At 50.0% G+C, this 22323-nt stretch overlaps 1 protein-coding gene and 1 long non-coding RNA gene across 9 annotated transcripts in view; one reads left to right on the forward strand and one right to left on the reverse strand.

Annotated features, from left to right (window-relative positions):
* The window catches only part of KIAA1671 (KIAA1671 ortholog), a 241817-nt gene that overhangs the window by 205122 nt on the left and 14372 nt on the right, over nucleotides 1-22323 (forward strand). For all 6 annotated transcript variants that reach the window (XM_024240030.3, XM_054543230.2, XM_024240031.3 and 3 more), the window contains 4 exons: nucleotides 12054-12172; nucleotides 15475-15724; nucleotides 18606-18780; nucleotides 20955-21076. In XM_024240030.3, the coding sequence (XP_024095798.3) occupies nucleotides 12054-12172; nucleotides 15475-15724; nucleotides 18606-18780; nucleotides 20955-21076 (666 nt within the window). The remainder of the gene's footprint in view (nucleotides 1-12053; nucleotides 12173-15474; nucleotides 15725-18605; nucleotides 18781-20954; nucleotides 21077-22323) is intronic.
* The window catches only part of LOC129052593 (uncharacterized), a 90509-nt gene continuing 80238 nt past the window's right edge, over nucleotides 12053-22323 (reverse strand). The window contains exons 2-4 of one of the 3 annotated variants that reach the window (XR_010139448.1): nucleotides 17534-21459; nucleotides 14261-16693; nucleotides 12053-12949 (exon numbers count right to left, since the gene is read on the reverse strand). This is a non-coding gene — a long non-coding RNA (uncharacterized LOC129052593). Of the gene's footprint in view, nucleotides 12950-14260; nucleotides 16694-17533; nucleotides 21460-22323 lie in introns of those variants that run through there. The other 2 variants (XR_008517663.2, XR_008517664.2) reach the window with 2 other exon arrangements.

Below are 22323 nucleotides of genomic sequence, written 5' to 3' on the forward strand. Positions count from 1 at the left end.
AGGCTCTAGGACACCCACAGCGCAGGCTCTAGGACACCCACAGCGCAGGCTCTAGGACACCCACAGCGCAGGCTCTAGGACACCCACAGCGCAGGCTCTAGGACACCCACAGCGCAGGCTCTAGGACACCCACAGCGCAGGCTCTAGGGTACCCACAGCGCAGGCTCTAGGGTACCCACTGGGCTTCTTGGGTCTAGGGGAACCCTGCCTCTGAGGCCGACAGGAGCCTGGGCCCAGCTGTTGTTTCTGTTTATAGCCTCCAAGGAAGCCCCCACTCAGAGCCTTGTCAGGCACTCCCAGCCGGGAAACCAAATACGCCTCCTGCAGACCAGCTGCAAACTTGTGTTCCTGTCACTTTGGGTAACGCTTGTCCCATGGAGACAGCATGTCTCTGCCACAGGCATCATTTTGCAGCCTGCACACCACGGTGGATGACTCATCTGCCCTGCAGAGCTGGGGCTGTGGATCATTATGCGATGTAGGACCTTCCCCAGGGTGCCCTTGGAGGGAGTCCTAGTCTCCCTGGACGTCAGGTCCAGGGAGATACTGGGGGATCTGATTTAGGTAGCCACTCTGGTTCTTAGCTGAAAGACAGAACTGTCAGGCCTCATCAGAACCTGTTAGCACCTTGTCATGATGTTTGTTAAAACGATGTGTTTGGGAACTAAACAGTGGACACCAACATCATCACGTGGACTGGCATCTGTTTGGCACCAACCACATGCTAGGCATGTGCTAGTTCTCTCCAGAGATTGACAGAATCCTGCCAACACCCCCAAGCTTCCCATTTACAGATGGGGAAGTTGAGGCTAGAGAGGTTGAGTTGTAGCTAGCAAGTGGCAGAGCTGGATTTGCTCTGGTCTGCTCGGTCATAGAGCCCTAGCTCAGAACTGCTAACCTGTCCCAACTCTAATATGTCAGAGCATCAGGATAGGTTAATTTCATATCTGCAACCTAAAAGTTTGTGGTTTAGGTTGCTAATCAGTAAGGGCTGTTAGCATATCTGTGGAATGTTTATAAAAACTGGTTTTATTGAAGCCCCAAGGAGTGAGCCCCATTATTTCATCATTAGTTAGGTGGGTGCACTGCCAACACTGTGAACAATCTGAATACATGCTCATTTAAAGGGGAATGAGCCAAACCCTTTACACCGACAGTTCACGCAAAAGGTTTTGTGAACACTGGACATTAGCCAGCAGGCAGAGGTTAGCCATCAAGCTGCAGAGAGCCGCTGAGACCTCCAGTCCCAGACAATTGATCACCAAGAGAGTAAACTGAGGCACAGAGAAGGGCAGGGCCTTGCTTGAGGTCATCTAGGGAGTGGAGCCAGAGCTGAGGATGGCACCTGTGCTCATGACAACGGGTCAGGAGGTACAGCTCAGCCGCATGCACACAGGTGCATACGGGTGTGCCCCTGCGGGTGGAGCCACAGAGCCACAGCCCAGGTGGGCCCATCCAGCCCCCTCATTCAGAGGCTTGGGCACATATGCCCCTCCACCTCCCTGTTACTCTTGCCCTGTGTCTCTCTGCGCCCATCTCTGTGCTTCTCAGTCTTGGGCTTGCTCTTTCGGTTGGGTCTTGCTCCCGTCTCTGTCCTTGCTGCTTCTCTCTCTGCCTCTGCCTGCCTGTCTCTGTCTCCCTCTCCTCTTCTACTCTCCGTCCTCCACACCAGGCTTGCACCAACCCCAGAGATGACCTCAAGGCCTTCCTGCCCCACTGAGTAGTGTCCACAGCATGTCCTGAGTAGCCTGCAGCCAGGAGATTAGCCCAGACCCTGAACCATCCCCCTGCCTCAGCCACCACACCCAGCCACATCCAGCCACACTTGACTACACCTGGCCACACCTGGCCACACCTACATTGTTGTCCTTGGAGCCCACTGAGGGGGAGTCAGTGGCTGCTGTCCCACAGCTTTCCCTAAGAAGCGCCATTCCTCCCCTGACATAGAGCTGGAGATGGGGCAAGACTTGGCTTGTGCTGTAACCATAGGTGACACAGTGGTCTGCCTGGAAGCCCATCATACATCCTGACTTCTCTGTCAGCTGGGACCCAAGTGCATGGGAGGGGATGCTGTGCAGGTTTTTGCTGGCACCTTTGAGAGAGGGTCCTGAGGGGTCTGCCCAGCCTCATATCCCATCTAGTTCCTTCTAGTCTGACCCCCTTCTTCTCCTCCCCTTCCCTCCTTGCCTCTCCCTTCCTCTCCCATCCCTTTCTTCTGTTTCTCCCTTCCTAACTTCCCTTTTCCTTCTTTCTTCCCTTCTTCCCTCCTTCCCTCCTTCCTATTTATTGAGCACTTACTATGTGCCAGGTACTGTAACTAAGCACTGAGAATTGTGACAAAAAACAGCGACCCCCTCGGAGACTGCATGTGCTGGGAGGGACACACATTCAACGAGTCATACAAATAATTTCAGTACCACCAACTGAGGCCAGGGCTCTGATGGGGAGGACGTCCACGTAGACCGCTGGCGGTCAGGAAAGCCCCTAAGAGGAGCTGACATCAGCGTGCCATCTGAAGGATGAGTGGGCCTGGGCCCGTGGAGGCAGCATCCTAGGCAGAGCCAACAGCTCAGACAGGGGCCTGTGGCACGATGGTGCCTTGTGTGTGTGAGGATCGCATGGCCAGATCAGAGCAGGTGAGGAAAGAGGGTGAGATGAGGGTGCCAGGAGTGAGTGCTGGTCAAGTGGGACCCACAGGGCCCAGTGAGGACCCCGGCTTTATCTTCAGAGTGCTGGAAGGGAGCCGCTGGAGGGATGGCAGCATGTGTGCCGAGGCCTTGCTGGACCTTCTGAAAAGATGGTCCTGACAGCTGGGCGTGCAGGGTGGATGTGGGACAGACTGGGGGACTTGGCCCATCCTTGGCCTCCAGCCCCTCTCCTTCTCCTCTTCCTGGGCCCAACTGAGACCGCACCTGTGGATGCACTTCGGGATGGCCTGTGGTGACCAGAGCACTGGCCAGGGAGTCAGGATGCTGGGTTTCAGGCCTGGCTGGGCATGCCTCCCACTGCCTGGTCCTCAGTTTTCCCCTCTGTAAAATGGTTATTGAGGACCCAGGAAAGCCCTCAGTGTCAAGCCACAGCCAGGAGAATGTGCTGTCTTTGGATGTCTTTGGGTGCCAGGCAAACTCAGGTTCAAATCCCAGCTCCACCCCTTCCAAACCATGTGACCTTGGGCATGCCAGATCGACTCCCTGGGCCTCAGTCTCCTCCTCTGTGAAATGGATTCCTCATGGTTCCTACTTCATAGGCTTCTTGGGAACTTTCCATGGCATAATGATTGGCACATTGTCAGTGCTCAGGAGTGTCAGCCCCTGCCATTATTGTTACTGTTATTGCTTGGCCATGGTATTGGTGTGGCCTGGACACAGGATGAGAAGCTGCCTGGGCCCACAGGGGCACTGAGACAGAGCATGTGTCCCCCACGCTGGCCTGGGCCCCATGACCACAGCGCTCCCTGCACAGCTGGGGGTATAGAATTGCAGAAGGGATTGGGACACACTTCTGGAATCTCTCAGAACTGCTCTGTCAGCTGTGTGCCACCGAGCACTGCCCTGACTCGGGGTTCTTTCTTAGGCAGATGTGTCAAACACCCCAAAATACATGCAGCTGTAATATTTTCTCTTTTTCTCATCCCCTGTGTAACTATGTCACCTTTTCTATTTAAGAAGCTCATGGTTACTCACTGCAAAAATATTATTCTCAGAAACATATTTTTCCAACAAATGTTTATTCCACAACTACTAGAGGTGAGGTGTTGTTCTAAGTGCTGGGGTACTGTGATGAATGAAACAGCCCCTATAGAACAGAGATCAACAAACTACTGCCTGAAAGCAAAATCTAGCCGGCTGCTTCTTTTGTAAATAAAGTTTTATTGGGACACAGCCATGCACGCTCATTTAGCTATGAGTCTTGTGCTGCCTTTGCATTAACAACAGCGGAATTGAGTAACTGGAACAGAGACCATCATGAACCACAAAGCCCCAAATATTTACTATCTAGCCCTTTATAGAAAAAGTTTGCTGAACTCTGGTGTAGATTGACTAAGAGCCTGTTTCTGATTGGTACTTAACTTATGATGTGTACATATACTCCCATTTATGTGTTTGTTTTCATAAAACTGGTGTCACAACACACATTGTTTTGTTACCTTAAAAAAATTTTTTTGGCCTGGCATGGTGGCTCAGGCCTATAATCCCAGCACTTTGGGAGGCAGAGGCAGGTAGATTGCTTGAGCCCAGGAATTCAAGACCAGCCTGGGCAACACGGTGAAACCTTGTCTCTACAAAACATACAAAAATTAGCCAGGCATGGTGGCACATGCCTGTAGTCCCAGCTACTCAGGAGGCTAAGATGGGAGGATCGCTTAAGCCTGAGGAGTCGAGGCTGCAGTGAGCCATTGACAGTGTCCCTGCACTCCAGCCTGGGTGATAGAGTGAGACATTGTCTCAAAAAAAATTTTTTTTATTTTATTTATTTATTTTTTTTTTACATTTTCTAGTTTATGGCAGACATCTTTCTGTGACAGTAAATATTGCTTCTGGACATTATTTTCCTTGGCTGTATTTTTTTTTTTTTTTGAGATGGAGTCTCACACTGTCACCCAGGCTGGAGTGCAGTGGTGTGATCTCGGCTCATTGCAACCTCTGCTACCTGGGTTCAAGCGATTCTCTTACCTCAGCCTCCAAAGTAGCTGGGACTACAGGTGCACGCCACCACGCCCAGCTAATTTTTATATTTTTAGTAGAAATGGGGTTTCACCGTGTTGGCCGGGATGGTCTTGATCCCTTGACCTTGTGATCCGCCCACCTCGGCCTCCCAAAGTGCTGGGATTACAGGCATGAGCCACCACGCCTGGCCATTTCTTGGCTGTATTTATCCATTGCATGGATATTGTATTTCACCATCCCCTGCCTTATTAAACATTTAGGTTGTCTCTAGTATTTTGCAATAATAACTAATCCTGCAGGGCGGTGTCCATGTTCATAGATCTTGGCAGGTATCTCTGATGGTTTCCTTGAGATAAATTTCTGGAGCGAAAGTTACTGAATTAAGGCTATGCAGATTTTCAATTTGGGGACATATATTATGGGTTGTTTTAATTTAGCCTTTAGGGGGTACGTGTTAGCCTGTCTCCCCAAAGCTGTCCACTGAGGCACTTGTCTTTGCCTGCAAGACAAGGGCCCAGAGTTCTCACCTTCCAGTGGCTTTGGGGCTTGGCAAGCCAGTCCAGGCAAGTGGTTTTTAAACCTGCCAAGTCTTGAGGTTTTTCAGAGCATTGTAACCTATTCCTCCTTCTGAGAGCCTCCTGACACATCATAGAAAAGGTAGGGCAGGTAGAATGTTGGTGGCAGGAAGGAGCACTGGGAAAGGAGCCCAGAGCCTGGGTTCCAGTCTCCCCAGCTCTGCTTCCCACTCACCAGGAGAACTAAGAGCCCATAGCTGTTGCTGTTTCTGGGCCTCCATTTTCTCATCTGAAAAGGAAGGGCTGACTGAATGGACTCAGGGGGTCCATCCAGGTGTACATTGTAGTATTCAGTCAACCTCATTTGACATATGACCAAACGGAGGTAGAGATTGGAGACTTGGATAAATGGAGACCAATTCAGGCAGAGCTCTCTGCCTGCCTTTTAATTCATCATGTGTATTTTCAGAGTATCTTGTAGATTATCCACCTGCCTGCAGTCACTAAGGGTGTTTTTTTATAGCAGCCTGTGAAGCAAAACAGAGTTGGAAGCACATCCTGCCTTAAAGCTAATAAAACAACCTGACTTTTAGAAAGTGAGTTGCAGGGGCCCGGTATGGTGGCTCATGCCTATAATCCCAGCACTTTGGGAAGCCAAGGCAGGTGGATCATGAGGTCAGGAGTTCGAGACCAGCCTGGGCAACATGGTGAAACCCCGTCTCTACTAAAAATACAAAAATTAGCTGGGCCTGGTGGCACGCACCTGTAGTCCCAGCTATTCGGGAGGCTGAGGCAGGAGAATCACTTGAACCCAGGAAGCGGAGCTTGCAGTGAGCCGAGATTGCCCTATTGCACTCCAGCCTGGGCAACAGAGTGAGACTGTCTCGGGAAAAAAAGAGAGAGAGAGAGAGAGTTGCAGGCGTGTGTGTGTGTGTGTGTGTGTGTGTGTGTGTGTGTGTGTGTGTGTGTGTGTGTGTGTGTGTGTGTGTGTGTGTGTGTGTGTGTGTGTGTGTGTGTGTGTGTGTGTGTGTGTGTGTGTGTGTGTGTGTGTGTGTGTGTGTGTGTGTGTGTGTGTGTGTGTTTGATTTTGAGGCCTCGTAGCTCTGGGGCTAAGCTCAAGTGTTGTGATTTGAAGTCCTGCCAAGTTCTGGTAGAATGATGAGGCATGAGTAACTTGTAATGCACACAAGGTTACCAGGATACTAACTAGAGAAAGTGCTGATTAACAGCTTGCTTTCTTAAACTGCATTTACAAGATGAATTCCCTTAGGTAACCCTAGCCCCTGCATGACTCCAAATTTGAGGGTCTGTGTTAAAGAGCAGAGAATGCAGTTATATTCACCATAACCTGCTTTGATTGAACATTGAGACACAGAGAAGTAGCTCGTCGAAGGTCATATAGCTACTATGTGGTGGTCTCTGGATTCAAGTCCAGGTGTTCTGGCTCTGGAAGCAGTGTTTGTTCAGGGAAGACTGCTGAGAAACTGGTAAATGATAATTATTATACTGTGGAAAGTTCTACAGCAGTGCTGTACACTACAGCTTTGTACAGTGATAGAAATGTATTCTCCATGCTGTTCAGTATGGTGGGTGGCTGTGGAGCCCTTGAAATATGGCTAATGCCACAGGGGAACTGAATTCTTAGTATTTAATGTCAACTAATATAAATTAAATTTAAATAGTCATAAGTGGCTAGTGGCTACTGTATCAGATGGCACAGATGTAGAGACCTGAGGTCTAGGGGACAATGGGAGCCTGGGGCCTCCTGAGCCAGCCCTCAGGGTAGGATGGTGGGAAAGTTCAGGCAAGGCTTCCTGGACATCAAAGTTGAAATCTGAATGGTAACTTGGAGGTGGTAGCTGCTCCACCAGGCCTGGAGGTGACAGGGAGGAATGTGAGGGGAGGGAAATGGGGCTGGAGGAGCCAGTGGGAGGGACTGGGGGGTGAGAGGAGGGGTATGGGAGGAGGGAAGCAACACTGAAGGAGCTGCTGAGCCCACCAGGCCCCACACCCATGCAGGTCCCGCAGGCCGTAACCCTATCCCTAACCCTAGCCTTTACCCGGAGGGATGTGGGGGGCTGTGGAAGGGCTTTGAGCAGGGACCTATTCAGTTTTGGAAAGTAGAATGAGAAGAACATACAGGGCGAAGGATGCCAGGGGAGGTCCCTCGGAAGCTGCCGCCATGGGTGAACAGATAGCTGATCATAGCTGGAAGGAATGTTCCAGAAAGAGACTTTGAAGGACTGAGGATCGATGCAGTATGGCAGTGAAGGCGAGAGAGGAGGCAGCAGCGCTGGCCTCAGGACCCTCAGTCTGGCATTAGGCGGTGGAGGGAGAAAACCCATCCATCCCTGACTCTTGGAGAGTTCAGATCCCTGAGCCTGAATCCCAAACCTCTGTGGGGGAGGGCACACAGATGGTTGTATAAAGGGAAGCCACCATGTTTTGGTTGGACACCATTTCTCCCCAGGGACATCCGCAAGAGGTCTGGAAACTGCCCCCCTGCCACCTGCCCTGGTTTCACCCTCAGCGATGGACTTGACCTTTTGGTTTCTAGGGGGCCCCTGCAAATTCCTTCTTCCGTCACTCAGCCCTGAGGGGGATCCCCCTCTCTCAGGGATTTTAAGAACCCTTTGCCAAGGCTTCATTCCCCTGCCCGACTCCAAAGAGGGCCTGAAAGTTGCTGCCATTATGAAGGTTCCCATCTCCTGGGCACCCATTTATGTGCCAGGCAGTGAGCTTAACACTTTCCGGAGATTACCTCTTGATACCTCAAAACAGTCCTTGTTTTTCCAGTGTGAAAACTGAGGCTTGGATGGGTGGAGTCACTTAGCCAGGCCACACAGCTGGGCAGAGCAGAGACAGCAAGCCCTGCCCTGCATCCCCACCCTAGCTATAAGCTGTCACTCCTCTGCCTCCCACTGAGCTTAGCACACCCGAGCACAAGCCCAGCATCCACCTTGCAGCCTCGGGACAACAAGCTGCTTGGGACAACGATGTCTTGTCCTCCACCAGAAACAACCCCTAAGTCCCCAGCATCTGGCCTCTGAATCTGACCTCCGAAGGGCATTAAGTTAGGGAATGGCCAGTTCCATCACATCTTTGAAAACAGGAAGGAGCTGGGAGCGGGCTCAGATGGCCACTTCCAGCCCTGCATCCCAGGGAGAATTCTGTCGACAGTGCTGTGCCTCTGAGTATATCAGGTGACCTTGCCTTGCAAGGCAAAAACATAACACTCCCCAGCAGGGCCTGACTGCATCCCTCCAGCGTGCCAACAGCTATCCCCATGTGCTGCCTGTGGGCTTGGAAGTTAGGCAGCTTCTTCCAAAGCTGGCTTGCTCATCTGGATCCCAAAGCCCTTTGACCTGGTGACTCTATACCTAGGAATTTCTCTTACGGGAATAATTGCAGAGATGTGTTGATTTAGCCTCAGGGGTGTTTGTCATATTATTGATTATAGTGGTGAAGAAAATCCTCAGCAACCAAAAGTCCCAGCACTTGGGGACTGGTTAATTGGAAGATGCTGCGTCCGAAAAGTGAAATATTCTTCAGCCAGTAAAATGGTGATGTAGGTGAATTGATCCTGAGAAAATTCCAGGCAGGACTATGACAGGATACTGTCTTTGGGTGATGAGTTCTTTTAAAATGTATTCTTTGTGATTTTCCATTACTCCTAAATGTTTTACAGTGAGTAAGGTGTTAGGTTGTAACTAGAGATGGAAAAGCTTCTACAGACAGTAGAATTAAGAGTGGACAGCAGCTCTTATTCGGGTCTATGAGTGTAGCCATTTAGCAGGGGTGACTGAGGGATTTATTCTGAATTCCCGTCCTTGTATACACCTCATTCACAGTATTCCCACGAACATCATGGGGTACATGAGTATCTCTAAAAGGCAAGAGAAAGAGAATGGAAAGGAGGTGACCATTTATGGGATGTTTCCTGAGTGCTGGGCCCTGTTCTAGGAGCTGTCAAGTTTGCATCTGTGCCCTGGGGGTGACCATTATTTTCTCACTGAATTCTTGAAACTTCTCTGCAATTCAGAGAGGGAAGCCAGAGCCCTGAGGCCACACAGCAGGCTTTTCCCCAGGTGCCCACTCATCCTGCAGGACCACATGGACCACAAGTGCTGTCTCAGCTCAGTGTGGTTCCAGAGAACCTGAGAAGAGGCTGGCTCCCCTGCCTGGGAGGAAGATAAACTGCTGAGGAACAATCAGCCCACCTCCGTTAACTAAGCACCTACTGTGTGCCAGGCAGGCTCCAAGAGGGGAACAGAAACATTGGAGCATCCCAGTCTTAAAGGGCACATCTGATAAGTTGCAGAATCCCAGAGCCTGCGTCTGTGCCGTGACCTGCCACGCCCAGTTCCCCAGTGCCTAGCATGTAGTAGGTGCTCAGTAAATATCTGTTGCGTAATATAAATTATGTGTCACATTCTGCCTGGTACAATTGATAAGTCTTCCAGGGTATACAGTGGTGGCTCACGCCTGGAATCCCAGCACTTCAGGAGGCCAAGGTGGGCGGATCACCTGAGGTCAGGAGTTCATGACCAGCCTGGCCAATGTGGTGAAACCCTGTCTCCACTAAAAATACAAACAAATTACCCAGGCATGGTGGTGTGTGCCTGTAATCCCAGCTACTAAGGAGGCTGAGGCAAGAAAATCACTTGAACCTGGGAGGCGGAGGTTGCGGTGGGCCAAGATTGCGCCACTGCACTCCAGCCTGGGAGACAGGGTGGGACTCCATCTAGAGAAAAAAAAAAAAAGTTTAGGGAGGAGATGTCACTATGGGTTGCAATAGCTTTGGGTAAGAAGGATGGATAGGGAGGTGGAATGACACAAACAAGGCTGCAGAGGCCAGGAGTGTGTGAGGCTTGTGTGGATATGGTATGTAGTAAGCCGAAGAGTATGGGATAGAGAGTTTGTTTGGAGCAAGGGTAGGGGATGGGATCGGACAGGAAATTTGGGGGCTCGCTTGCAAGGGGCCTTGGATTTCTGTGTGAGGACAATAGGGAACCCCAGAAGGTTTTTGAGCAGGAGATGATATGAAGCATATTCCAGGAGAATGTGCCTCCTGATCTCAAATGGAACAGAATGTAAGGAGTAAAGATGAGCCCCGTTTGTCTTTCTGGGCCAGTCTTATGCCCTAACCCCCATTTCCAGATTCCTCATCAAAAGACAGTGACTGGGGCTGGGCGTGGTGCCTCACGCCAGTAATTGCAACACTTTGAGAGGCCGAGGCAGGAGGATTTCTTGAGCCCAGGAGATTAACACCAGCCTGGGCAACATGACGAGACCCCATCTCTACAAAAAAATTTTTTTTTAAATAAGTGGGTGTGGTAGTGTATACCTGTGCTCCCAGCTGCTTGGGAGTCTCAGGCAGGAGGATCACTTGAGCCCCAGAGGCCAAGGCTGGAGTGAGCTGTGATTGCACCACTGTACTCCAGCCTAGGTGACAGAGTAAGACCTTGTCTCAAAAAAAAGATGGTGACTGAGAGCATCATTCAAAGCTCAGGCAGCCAAGGCCGTCTGAGTCATCAGTGAGCCAATGGCCCATCCAAGGATTGGACTTTTGGTTTTGTCTTGAGGGCCCCAGCTTCTCCCCACTCAATAAAGCACAAGCCTAAATGGCAGCCACTTCAGTGGCCACATCACAGGGAATGGGCTTTTAATTTGCGAAGCAGACAAATGAGGGAAGACAGCAGTTCAGTCATTTAATGGGGATTTATGGCCTTTGTACCATGTGCCAGGCTTGGCCTTGTGGTCAGTTCTGTGTTAATCAGCACCCTTGCCCCCTGCCTGCCCTCTCTGAGGGCCCAGGCCGAGGGCCGAAACCAGCAACAGACCAGGTTGCAACAGCCCAAGGGATTGATGTTGCCTGAAGCACAGTGGTTTGGACCTGGGGGTTGAATTCCACTTCGCTGGCTGTTTACTGGCTATTTGATTTGGGGCATGTAATTTCATGTTTTTTGTTTGAGATGGAGTCTCTCTCTGTCGCCCAGGCTGGAGTGGCACAATCTCAGCTCACTGCAAGCTCGGCTCACTGCAAGCTCCGCGTCCCGAGCTCACGCCATTCTCCTGCCTTAGCCTCCCGAGTAGCTGGGACTACAGGCGCCCGCCACCACACCTGGCTAATTTTTTATATTTTTAGTAGAGATGAGGTTTCACCATGTTAGCCAGGATGGTCTCGATCTCCTGACCTCGTGATCTGCCCACCTCGGCCTCCTAAAGTGCTGGGATTACAGGCGTGAGCCACTGTGCCCGGCCGTAATTTCATGTTTGTAAGCCTCAATTTTATCATCTGTAAAATGGGGATCGTAATAAGATCCACCCCATGGGATTGTCGAGGGACTGTAGTTCAACCAGGTGGTCTCATGTCAAGAGCTCAGCCCAATGCCTGTCCCAAGTTCGGTGCTCCACGGATGTTGTGTCTGGTGATGCAGTTGGGAAACACGGTGGTGGTAGGAACCTGGGCAGGCGGGTGCATGGAGCTTCCCCCAGCCAGATCCGTGAGTCTGAGTAACACTGAAGATGAGAGAAGTGTGCCCAGGCTGTACTGTGAGGAGGAGAGAGGGCCATTGAGGTGGGGGCCAGGCAATGCCCTGCAGGGCTCCACATGCCAGGTAGGGTGACCACTTCATCCCAGTTTGCCCACTTTTGGCACTGAAAGTCCTGTATCCTGTGATGTCTTGGCAAACCAGGACGATTGGTCACCCTAGTGCCCAGCCAAGATGTCTGGCCGCACTTAGGAGGGCAGCGGGTTGCTGGGATGGGTTTGAGCTGGGGGCCATGCGATCTGATTTGCGTGTCAGCCGGGACGGGGGTTCTGAGTACATTTCCTGGTAGAAGTCTCACATCTGGCTTGTCTTTGCAGGACCAGCTGAAGCAGTGTTTCTCCCGGCGGCCCACTGAACCCAAGGACACTGACACCCTCGTGCACGAAGCTGGCAGCCAGTATGGGACGTGGACAGAGCAGTGCCAGAGCGGGGAGAGGTAGGATGCGTGTGACGAGATTCTGGCTGCAAAGGGAGCAGCTGGGCTGGAGTTGCTGCAGCCCATCCACCTGCTGATTTCTATATTACTAAAACCTCCAGTCTGTAATTATAAGAGGAACCCATTCTGGTTTTAAAAAAGAAATTAGGAAGTACAAAAAAAATAATAATAAAGATTATGGGCCGGGTGCGGTGGCTCACGTCTGTAATCCCAGCACTTTGGGAGGCCGAGGCGGGTGGATTGCCCGAGCTTAGGAGTTCAAGACCAGACTGGGAAACATGGTGAAACCCCGTCTCTACTAAAATACAAAAAATTAGCTGGGCATGGCAGTGTACGCCTGTAATCCCAGCTACTTGGGAGGCTGAGGCAGGAGAATCACTTGAACCTGGGAGGCAGAGGTCGCAGTGAGCCGGGATTGTGCCACTGCACTCCAGCCTGGGGGACAGAGCAAGACTCCGTCTCAAAAAAACAAACAAAAAAAAGATTGTGAGTCAGCCACAGTGGCTCACACCTGTAATCCCAGCACTTTGGGAAGCCCGGGCAGGCAGATCACTTGAGGCCAGGAGTTTGAGACCAGCCTGGCCAACATGGCGAAACCCCATCTCTACTAAAAATACAAAAAAAATTAGCTGGGTGTGGTGGTGGGCACCTGTGATCCCAGCTGCTCAGGAAGCTGAAGCACGAGAATCACTTGAACCCGGGAGGTGGAGGCTGCAGTAAGCCAAGATTGCACCAATGCACTCAGTCCAGCCTGGGTGACAGAGAGAGACACCTTGTCTAAAAAAAAAAACAAAAAAAAAGGCAATGATATATGAAATATCCAAGATAGGCAAATACCATAGAGACAGAGAACAGATGAGGCGCTGGGGGTGGAGAGGGAATGGGGAGTGGCTGCTTCATGGGTACCTGGTTTCCTTTTGGGGTGATGGAAATTTTTAGGATGACAGTGATGATGGCTCCACAACACTGTGACTGTCCCACATGTGACCAATGGCAAATTGTATCTTACCACAGTGATAAAAATGATAAAGTCACCAATATTAAAGTTGGGGGGGGGTGACAGAATTGAAAATGGATAAGAAAAAGTAAAAGGAAAGCAAAGGTTTTTTACAGTGCCCGAGAAAGCTGTTTTTCCCACTGACCCATGAAATATGTGTTTAGTTACGAGCTTACTTAAATTTCTCTAGAATACCCCTGCAAGAGCACTGGACTGAGAGTCTGGAAACCCAGGTCTTGGTTTTGCATATGTCACTGTGTGACCCTAGGAGCCCCTTCCTCTCTCGGGGTCTCCATTCCCCAGCTCTGACTCGGGACCTGTGGGACCTGGAGTGTGGACTTGGGTGCACCCCTGAGGGGGTGCTCCCCGCTGTCCCGCAGAGACGATGCAGCTTCCCCTCCTCGGGCCACCCCAGGAGCATGGCGCACCCGGCCTTGGACAGTGGTGCCACCTGCTGTCTCTCGGTGGTGTTACCTTCATCCCATGTGGATTTGCCTCAATCCACCTTACAACCCTAACATCCTCCATTTGACAAGTAATAAAATCATCCCAGAGCTGACAGAAAGCACGGTGAAATGCCAGCACACCTGTGGAAAGTTCTGCTCAAGGGAGCAGCCTGGTGGTCTTGAGAGTAGGCCCACTTCTCAGGTGTGCCCACCTGTCCTTTCTCAAGGCAAGGGTTTCCCATGACCTGGAGGCTTTGCTAGGCTATTGGCTTAGGTGTTATTTTTAATATGTGGGCGGAGGCAGGGCAGGAGGTTGTTAATGACTTGAATTATCTGTAAATTTTCTATCTTACATTGTTCCAATGACCCAAGTGATACCTGATTATATTATCATAGGAAGAGATTTCAGAAGTAGGAGAGAGCCAAGGACATGGATGCTGGAGTCAGACTGCCTGGGCTCAATCCCAGTTCTGCTGCTGGGGGCAAGCTAATTTACATCTCTGTGCCTCAGTTTCCTCACCTTTAACAAGGTGAATAAGAATACTTAAGTTCATGAGGCCAATTATATTAGCCTGTTTTCACACTGCTATACAGAACTACCTAAGGCTGGGTAATTTGTAAAGGAAAGAGGTTTAATTGACTCACAGTTCTGCAGGGCTGGGGAAGCCTCAGGAAACTTACAATCATGGCGGAAGGTGAAGGAGAAGCAAGGCACGTCCTACCTGGCAGCAGGAGAGAGAGAAGGGGAAGGTTCCACACACTTTTACACCATCAGATCTTGTGAGAGCTCACTCACTGTCATGAGAACAGCAAGGAGGACATCTGCCCCCATGATCCAATCACTTCCCCCCACCAGGCCCTTCCTCCAATTCGACATGAGATTTAGATGGGGACACAAATCCAAACCATGTCACCAACCCTAACTTGTAGGATTGTGGGAGTTATAGGATAATCCTCATAGGATTGTTGGAGAGGATTGAATGACACATTTTTTTAGCACAATGCTTGGCACATAGTAAGTGCTCAGTAGATTTTTATTAAATGACTGAATGAATGAGTGAATGAAATAACGCAGGTCCCACCACCTGCTCTTCTATGGGTAACTGCTGATAATTTGATCTACATCAGCACTGCCCAGCAGAAATACAACATGATGATTTGATCCTTATGCAATATATACATGTATTGAAACACCACTCTGTACCCCAGAAACATGTGTAATTACTATGTATCGATTATAAATAAAAAAGAATTATAATGTGAGCTGCAAATGCAAGACATATATGTAATTTAAAATGTCCTGGTAGCTACACCAAAAGAATAGAAAGAAACAAATGAAATTCAATTTAGGGATGTATTTTATCGGAACCAAGGGATTCAAAATACTATCATTTCTACATGTAATTAACATGAAAAGTTATTAGCGAGGCAGTTTACATTCTTTTTTTCCATTCAAAGTATTGGAAATCCAGTGTGTAAGGTATAGAAAATCCAGTGTGTCAGATACTCACGGCATATCTCAGCTCTGTCACTTGCTCCATTGCAAGGACCCAACAACCACCTGTGATAAGCAGCTTCCGTCCAGGACAGCACAGGGCTAAAGGATCTTGAGTGGCACAGGACTGACTCCTCCTGTTCTGCACCTGGCCAGGTGTTCCAGGCAGTGTCTTAAACAGCACCTCGCTGGCACATCTTGTGCTGTTTCCAAAGAGGGTCTTCTGCTGGGATGTTCTGTCTGTTGTTACCTGGCTTATAAAACATACCCCAAGCTATGCTGCCTGCAGCATCCTTCACTTGAAATCCTGTTCTCTGAAACATTCTCCATAACCATGTCTCCCTTCATTCCCTTTTTTTGGCAGCTTGGCCACTGAGTCCCCAGATAGCAGTGCCACATCGACAAGGAAACAGCCCCCCAGCAGCCGTTTGTCTTCTCTGTCCTCCCAAACGGAGCCCACCTCAACCGGGGACCAGTATGACTGCTCCAGGGACCAGCGGAGCACCAGCGTGGACCACTCCAGCACTGACCTGGAATCCACTGACGGGATGGAGGGGCTGCCTCCACCGGACGCCTGCCCTGAAAAGAGAGTGGATGACTTCTCCTTCATCAATGTAAGTCGGTAGCCAGGAGCATTTCTTCTTAAATGGAAATTCCAGCCTCTCTCTGTGAATTGCTGCTTCAGGTGTAGGATCTGTGTGTCAGGGACCCTTGGAGTGGGTACAGAGGGCACCGTCTTTGAAATGGGACTCACTTATGCATGTATCTTGGACCTGCCATACACCTGCTGTGTGTCTTGGGGCATATGTCTTCACCTCTTTGAGCCTCAGCTTCCTTATCCACTTGTAACCAGCACCATCAGCTCCACAGCCTCAAATACAATTGCATGTGTTCAAATTAAAACTGATCTAAGCCCTCACCTGCCAGGTAAGCAGGGAGTCTGACCACTTACCCCTGGGAAGTCACCCTGAGGTTTACAGTTTCAAGCATGAAGAGCCTGGAGTTTGCTCAGAATGATTCTGCTGAACATTCTCACTAAGGTCTTGCTTGGTACAACAGTGTCCCTGGTACCAGGGGATCCGGCTGTCTCTGTAGTGGCTCTTCCAGGACAGAAAGTCCCCTCAGGCGTGGGCACCGTTCATGGAGGTCCCAGGGGACAGCCCCTAGCACTCAGCTCTTTCAGGTCCCAAGCACAGCCAGGATGTCAGCTGCCCCAGCGTAGCAGGTCAAATGGTCTCCTGCTCTAGCACCTTCAAGACCAGAACTTGTCCTCCTTTCCCCTGGGAGCCCCACCTCCAGGGGTCAGGCACGTCTTCCTTTTCAACCCTTGAAACCCAGGGGTGATGTCATTATTCTCCTCCCATAACAATAGGGCTACCTGCCCACTCTCTGGGGTATGGAACGTCTGCGAAATGTGAAAGGGACCCTCTCTGCTGGCAGTAAAGCCTCCCACCTACACACTTGGGCATGGCTACCCACATTTCCCCAGAGGAGGAACACCGCTGCTTTAGAAAAAGGGCTTCCTTTAGGGCTTCAAAGAGGATTCTCCTTCAGTGTATGGCCAAGGTCTCTCGCTGGCACCTCTAGATCAGGGCAGAGGCAAAGAAAGACACAAGTTGAGTCTTGATTAGGGAACCCCATTATATAACTATGGCCACGCCCACCTCCCTGGGTGTCATCAGGATTTAGTTGGGTGATATATTCAGTTATTCACTCAACAGACCTGTATTGAGATCTTGCTGTGTGCCTTACATGCCAGCATCATGTCACTGCATCATGAACTTTCCTGCTAGAACGCTAAGTGGTTCCTTCTTGATGTCCATTATAAACAACAGTCACTGAGTGTTGACCACTGGCCCAGGCACATGTTAATAACCCCAGAGGCAAAACTGCCTGCCCATTTTGCAAATTAGCAAATGGAAGTGGCCATGGAGTGACTCTAAATGCTGGTGTCCCTAAGCATAGGTCTAACACTTACTGAAATTATGCTGAGGTTTATGTGTGATGCCCACCACGATTTGGGTCTCCTGTGGGGATACTGAGGTTTATGTATGGTGCCAACCATGATTTAGGTCTCCTGTGGGGATGGTTTGGAGGCCAAATGGGGAGGCGGAGGTGGGGCACTAAGGAAACCAGTCTCTGTACCAGGCTGAGGATGCAAGGGTGGCACCATCTTCCCCTCCAAGCCAGCCCCTCCGTCAGTGTGATTCTGTCCTGCTCTTTCGGAGTCTGAAAACCTGGCTCTATTAAGTGGCCGGAGAAGCGAGCCTGCCTCTAGGTGCAGCAGGCACTTTCTGATTTCCGTCTTTCCCCTTCTTTCACTGGTCCCGTGCAAGTCTCCTCGCGAGATACCACTGTGGCTGGTTTGGGAAGTAGCTATGATTAGCTCCTTCCACCACTCCACTGGGACTTTTGTTACTTACCATCGTTGGGAAATGATTCATTGAAATTAGCCTGTCATCACTGACTTAGAAGGCCTTGGGTGATGGAATTTCTCCAAAGTGGACCTAGGCGGAAGAAACCAACATTTCATGTAAGAACATGAGCTTGCTGGAAAGAGCTCTTGGCTGTGAACCTTGGTCAGGCTCTGTCTGAAACAAGGGCTTTCCACACCTGAGCACAGGGAGTTCTCTCAGCCACTGTAGGAAGGAGGCACTCTGTTTATCTCCTTTTTATAAATAGGGACACCCAAGCTCAGAGAAGTGAAGCTCATTGCCCAAGGTCACACAGCCAGGATTCGAACCCAGCAGGGTTTGAACCCGAGCTCTGAGCACTTCACTGCTGTCTCCCGGGAGAATTCTGAGCCAGGCACTTCCCATCTCCTTACTGGGGCCCACCCAGATGGTCTGTGCTTCCCACCCTTTCACTTTGGATAGTAGTGACTTGGCAGCCCTCACCAACCCCCCACCTGTCGCAGCTCAGAGTGTGAGTCTTCAGGGATGCCTGAAAATGGACACCTGATGTTTAGTAAGCTGCCCCCTCCCTTCCCACCTGCACCCTAGATTATGTGAGTAATGGAGGAATTCCACGGAGAACCTCTCAACCCGGGGACTCTGTGTGAATACAGTTGACAGAAGGATTTAGTTAGATGTTGAATCCATTATTCATTCAACAAACAAACAAACAAACATTTATTGAGCTCCTGCTGTGTACTGATCATTGCTGTAGATTACATGCTTGTGTGGTGGGTGTCACTGGGAGGGAAAAGGCATTTGTATTATGTGCCTACTGGGTGCCAGGCAGCCAGGCACTGTACTAGGGCACTCAAGGTTCATTGTTCCACCTGACTTTTGTCATCAGCCTATGGGGTATGTTTTATGGGGAAATTTAGGCTTTGGGTGTTAGGTTACTATTAAAATGTGGAAGCCCTGGCCTAGGTACCACCTAAATAGCCTCTCATCTGTCAACGAAGCTGTGTACCACCAACTGTGTTGTGGTACCCTCCATTGATGGTTCCCTTGATTTTTTTCCTCTTGCTCCCTGCTGCTCCCAAAGCAAACCTCAGTCCTCGACTCAAGTGCCCTCAAGACCCGGGTGCAGCTCAGCAAGAGAAGCCGCCGCCGGGCCCCCATCTCCCACTCCCTCCGGCGCAGCCGATTCAGTGAGTCCGAGAGCAGATCACCTTTGGAGGATGAGACTGACAACATGTGGATGTTCAAAGACTCAACGGGTATGCCATGCCTTCTCTCCTCCTCAGATAGCACATTGAACAGCAGGAAGGATTTAGACTAAGCCCTACGAAAAAATTCCTGACTTGGAAGGCTGTAGATCATTAGAATACAATTACATAGGAAACTGATTTCTTGTTATGCAGAACTTATCAGAAACTAGGTAAAACAGTGTTTTGAAGGTTAGTATATTAATTGAGGCTCTTTGAGTTACAAGAGACAGAGACATAGCTTAATAAGGTTTTACTATTTCTGCTTTTATTTTGATTAAATTCACCCCTGTATTCTCTTTAGGTTTGCTCGCTGGTCTTTTTTCTGTATTCCTGAGTTGAAAGATCAGTCCAGATATTATCAATCTTTTCTGTTTTCTAATGCATCATTTAAGGCTATACATTTTCTTCTAAGGACTATTTTGGCTGCTTACCGTATCAAAACCTGAGCTGAATCTTGAGGAATGGATAACAATGAGTTAGGGAAAGTTATTCCAGGCAGAAGTATCAACAAGATCAAAGGCACAGAGATGTGGAAAGAACATTCTGTGTGTGTGGCAGGAGCATCTCTAAGCAGTTTCGTGTTGCTCAAGCTGGGAATAGCAGGATATGCTGGAAAGGTAGGCAGGGGCCAGATCACGGAGATCCCTGATGCTTTGCTAAGGAGTTAGATTTCATCTGTAGATGGAGAGCCATGAAAGACTTTTAAGAAGAAACAGGCAGGGCGTGGTGGCTCACACCTGTAATCCCAGCACTTTGGGAGGCCAAGATGGGTGGATCACAAGGTCAGGAGATTGAGACCATTCTGGCCAACATGGTGAAACCCTGTCTCTACTGAAAATACAAAAATTAGCTGGGCATGGTGCCATGTGCCTGTAATCTCAGCTACTTGGGAGGCTGAGGCAGGAGAATCGCTTGAACCCAGGAGGCAGAGGTTGCAGTGAGCCGAGATCCCGCCACTGCACTCCAGCCTGGCAACAAAGCTAGACTCCGTCTCATAAAAAAAAAAAAGAAAAAAAAAAAAAAGAAGAAGAAGAAGAAACAAAATTTCTTCTTGCAATGGAAACTAGAGCAGCTGACCTGCCCACTCTATCCAGACACAGCCTTTAGTCCTCAACATCTTGTAGGTGCCTTTCTTCATTTGGGATTTGCCCATAGCAAACATTAGGATGTCAGACCAGGCTCTGAGCTGAGGGAGGGGCATTGCTTCTGACCAGATACCTTAAAGAAATGCTTGGAGAGTTCTCTCTCCCACTCCTATCCCATTTCTGTTATTAAAGGAAATGTTTCAGTGCCTCAGGTGAGACCTCTCTGCACTTCCTTGGTTTTCTGAGCCAAAAGCTCTATTAAGCCACCTGGAGCAAATGAAGACCATAGTGGGGACAAAAGCACACAAACACCCCCAGCTGGAACGTGGCAGCAGCATCTCTGGCTCCCGTCAGCCTTGAGGAGCCGGCCAGGGGCTGGATGGGGAAGGCTGGGTCTGTGTTTTCTTAGCGTACCTCAGTTCCCCGGGTAGCCCAAGGGCTCCAGAGCACCAGGTCTTGCCTCGTTCATCCCCGCCCCCTCCTCCAATCCTTAACTGTGCCCATGCCAGCATCCCGGTCTCAGGGAAGTAGAAACTCCTCCCATATCACTCCTGGAAGAGGGGGACAGGCAGCCCATCACCCATAAGCTTGAGTGATCAGCTCAGCCTCAAGCACGGGGCTGGGGTTAAGTCCTGGAAAGGGGAGCTGGGGTCAAGGAAAATGGCTTCCTGGTCCACCTTTGGGCTGCCTTTCCACAAGACACATGAAGCTCTCCACATTCTCCTCTGAGAGCATAACCTCGGTGCATTGTTGGCTGAAAGCATTCCTATCTACTTTCCTGCCTCTCCCAAAGATTTCCTTCTATTTCCCTGACTTGGAATGAGCCAAGGGCCCAGGAGATGGGTTTGCCTGTGTCCTCCTGCAAAAGAAAACCTACTCTGCCTGTTGTCAGTATCTTCCAGCAAGAAGCAGAGTTGTGAGAAGAGAGAGCATGAAAGCAGGCACCTGGGTGGTCCTCATCTGTAAAATGGGCCATAGCGTCTTCTGTGCAGGTCTGATGTGAGCATTGCATGAGATACTGTGTGCAAATTATCTGGCACGTAGGACCTCAATACATGGCAACTGCCGATGACTTCAGTGCCCTTTTCTTTGCAACAGAAGAGAAATCACCCAGGAAGGAAGAGTCAGATGAGGAGAAGCCATCTAAAGCTGAGAGGACCCCCGTCAGCCATCCTCAGAGGATGCCCGCGTTTCCAGGCGTGGATCCGGCAGTGCTAAAGGTACCAGACCTCTCACCAAGAGTCACCTGGTGGGCATGCTTCTCAACCTTAGCAGCATAAAGAACAGATTCCGGCTGGGCGTGGTGGCTCATGCCTGTAATCCCAGCACTTTGGGAGGCCGAGGTGGGCGGATTACGAGGTCAGGAGATCGAGACCATCCTGGATAACATGGTGAAACCCCGTCTTTACTAAAAAATAGAAAAAATTAGCTGGGTGTGGTGGCGGGCACCTGTAGTCCCAGCTACGTGGGAGGCTGAGGCAGGAGAATGGCGTGAACCTGGGAGGCTGAGGCAGGAGAATGGCATGAACCTGGGAGCCGGAGCTTGCAGTGAGCCGAGATCGCGCCACAGCACTCCAGCCTGGGCGACAGAGCGGGACTCCATCTGAAAAAAAAAAAAAAAGAACATATTCCTTCCTTCCGTCCTTCCTTCCTTCCTTTCATTCCTCTCTTCCTCCCTCCCTCCCTGTCTCCCTGTCTCCTTCCTTTTGTCCCTTCTTCCTCCCCACTTCCTACCTATTTCTCTTTCCTCCCTCCCATTCGCCTTCCTTTTCTCTTCTTTCTTTCCTCCCTCCCTTTCTCTTTTCTTCCTTCCTTCCTTTTTTGTCCATCCTTTTTTATCCTTCTTTTTTTCCTTCCTTCCTCCTTCCTTCATTCCTTCCATTTTTGAAATAGTTTAAGACTCAAAGGAAGTTGCAAAAATAACCCAGGGAGTTTCTCCATACCCTTCACTCAGCTTCACCCACATGATAGTATTTCACATGACCATAGCACATTGGCAAAATTAGGAAATTGGCTTCTACCATTAACAATACTACCAACTTATTTGGATTTCACCACTGGCCCTGTGTTGCTTAATCTCCACTTTCTGGCTCTCCTTTGCCCCCAGACCTGCTGCTCTGTTTGGTGTCATAGCTAAGCCTTGGTTTGCTTATCTGTAAAGTGGGCTGAGAATCCAACTGGTGATGCTCACCAGTGCTGAGCATCAGAGAAGCAGGAGTGAACAAACCCAGACTCCTGAAGCCCTTGAGGAATCCGGTCTGCTGGGGAAGGCAGGCACAGAAAATGTCATTTCAATACCAGATGACACAGGAAGTCAGTGCTGGAACCACGTCCCAGTCTCCCAAATTGCGCCAGAATGCAAACTGTATTATGTAATGCTGAGGGAAAGGCTGAGCTGCCTCCCTCCTCCCCACCTCCAACTCTCACAAGTGTCTCTCATAGTCTTGGAATCAAATGGCACTTAATT

The sequence above is a fragment of the Pongo abelii genome, chromosome 23, assembly GCF_028885655.2.
Source record: "Pongo abelii isolate AG06213 chromosome 23, NHGRI_mPonAbe1-v2.0_pri, whole genome shotgun sequence".
Classification (NCBI taxonomy): domain Eukaryota; kingdom Metazoa; phylum Chordata; class Mammalia; order Primates; family Hominidae; genus Pongo; species Pongo abelii.